Source organism: Penaeus japonicus, unplaced genomic scaffold, assembly GCF_977035675.1.
Source record: "Penaeus japonicus unplaced genomic scaffold, GWHDUDI00000001_assembly GWHDUDI00000006, whole genome shotgun sequence".
In the NCBI taxonomy this organism is placed as follows: domain Eukaryota; kingdom Metazoa; phylum Arthropoda; class Malacostraca; order Decapoda; family Penaeidae; genus Penaeus; species Penaeus japonicus.
The window spans coordinates 18,862,254-18,864,753 of record NW_028234408.1 but is presented as its reverse complement, the minus strand read 5'-3'; the positions used below and the strand labels follow the sequence as shown (position 1 = coordinate 18,864,753).

Here is a 2,500-nt window from a genome sequence, read left to right as displayed (position 1 = left end):
ATATACTGACTTTTTTATGATTGTGATGTGAGACCCTAATTGTACACTTTCCTCTGATGTTTTTTTGTTTTTGTTTTTCCTCTTTTTCTCTTTCTCCAATATTCTCTTACCTCTTCCACTTCCACTTCCACTTCCACCCTATTTTTTTAATCACCATTACGGACTAATCTTATCATTATTCTCGTGTCGCCCAGCAAACCGCTTTTGCCTAGAATCCCTATAACTCTCACAATAGACCAAAGACGAATATCGAAAACATCTCATTTATTTGCGGAGGGATACACCGAGAATAAAACTGAACACAAAAAAAGTGAGGCATCATTACACCTTGTGCATGTCTAATCTCTCCTCGACAGATCTGTGAAAGGATACGGGACGACAGCACTTGCGAGATCGTGCATGACCCGACGTTACATGAGCCTTACTTCTATTGCAGCAGCGACAAGATCTGGTGCGGTTTTGATGACGAGGATTCTGTGTATCTCAAGGTAAGGCGGTCGAAGTTGATGATAATCATGATAATGGTTACCATGAAGATGATAGTAATGACGAGGATAATAAGTGAGAATGATTATAATGATATTAATAACAATAATATTGATGATGATAATAATGATAATGATATTGTTATTCCAAATGATAATAACGAGATTGATAATGATGGCATTACTAATAATAATACCAATAACAATAATGATAATAATAATGGTAATAATTATGTTAAAGATATTAACAATAATGATGATATTAATAACAATGATAATAGCATTAATGCTAATTGTCATTTTACTAGCAATAATAAAATTAACAATAATAATTATAATGATAATAGCAATAATGATGCTGCTAATAACCATAATAACAATAATGATAATGATGATGATGATAATAACAATAATCATGACAGTGATGATGATGATGATAATGATGGTAATGATGATGATGATGATGATATTACCAATGACGATAATAATGATAATGACAATAATGATAATAATAATGATAATACTAACAATGATGGTGATGAAGAAGAGGAGGAGGATGAAGAAGGTGATAATAATAATGATAATGATAATAACAATAGTAATAATGATAATAATAATGGTGATGGCGCTAAGATGATGATAATAATGATCATGATAACAATAACAATAATGATAATAATAATAACAAGAATGATAATAACTAAAATAATAATAACAAAGATAATAACAATAACAACGATACTGATAATAGCAATAACAATCACACAAATAACAACGATAACAACAACAACAACAGCAAAACAATAACAAGATCCAAACAAAAGAACAAACGTAACACCACCTGAAGTCGCGTCAAAGAGAATCGAACGAACAACAAAAAACAGAAGAAACAGAAAGAAAAAAACAGAAAGAAACCAGAAGGTATTATTCCACATTATTCCACTACATTCCAGGCCCGCTACGCCAAGAACGTGGGCTTGGCTGGTGTTATGGTGTGGACAATTGACACCGATGATTTCCGCCCTAACTGCTACAAGGAGAAGTTCCATCTGATCAGCAACATGAAGCGTGCTCTTGCTAAGGAGCCGGGGGAGGATATGGTGGTAGGTACATGCTGGGTTGGTTGGTTTGTTTGTGTTTGTTTGTGTGTGAGTGTGTGTGTGTTTGTGTGTGTCTGTGTGTGTGTGTGTGTGTGTGTGTGTGTGTGTTTGTGTGTGTGTGTGTGTGTGTGTGTGTGTGAGTGTTTATGCATGGTGAGATATTGTACATGCATACATACATGCATGAATATAAACACGCACGTGCATGCAAATATAGACATAGGAGATATAGATATTCATATAGATATAGATGGTGATCTTAGATAGAGGTATTGATATGATTATTTTTTACGTACACTTGGGTCTTTCTTTCAGGTTTGTCCTAAATACTTTACCACACCAGAACCAACAACCACACCAGAACCAACAACAACCACACCAGAACCAACAACAACCACACCAGAATTAACAACAACCACACCAGAACCAACAACAACCACACCAGAACCAACAACAACCACACCAGAACCCCCAACGACCACACCAGAACCGAAATCAACCACAGGAGTCACCACACCAAAACCAATTACCACGACTCGTAACCCGGCTTTGAGACCAGACTGCACTAACCACGTCGATGGCACGACCTTCTCGCACGAGGATTGCAACAAGGTACGGATTTCCTGCCGAATCTCACGTCATTCATCATGACGCTGTGTATTTCTTCTCGGCATTATTGTATTATTTGTACTTTGTGTATTTCTTCACGAAATTACGTAAGATACAAAGTATTCTTGTACATACATAATAGAATGATAATATTTCTTCTACTTTACATATATAATAGGACAACCTGGTACCTTGCTCCTAATGGCATTCCTTCGTTGACAGTATTGGGTGTGCGTTAACGGCTATGGAGTCCTGGAGATGTGTGCTCCAGGAACGCTGTACGACCCCAACCTGACCTCTTGCAAC

General features: G+C 36.4%; 1 protein-coding gene across 1 annotated transcript in view; it reads left to right on the top strand.

Moving 5' to 3' along the window:
* Positions 1-2,500, top strand: part of LOC122242650 (chitinase-3-like protein 1) — a 5,890-nt gene that overhangs the window by 2,624 nt on the left and 766 nt on the right. Inside the window, exons 7-10 of the mRNA XM_042999986.2 lie at positions 357-488; positions 1,439-1,588; positions 1,901-2,197; positions 2,417-2,500. The exon at positions 2,417-2,500 is cut by the window's right edge and continues 87 nt beyond it. Coding sequence (XP_042855920.2) covers positions 357-488; positions 1,439-1,588; positions 1,901-2,197; positions 2,417-2,500 — 663 coding nt within the window. The remainder of the gene's footprint in view (positions 1-356; positions 489-1,438; positions 1,589-1,900; positions 2,198-2,416) is intronic.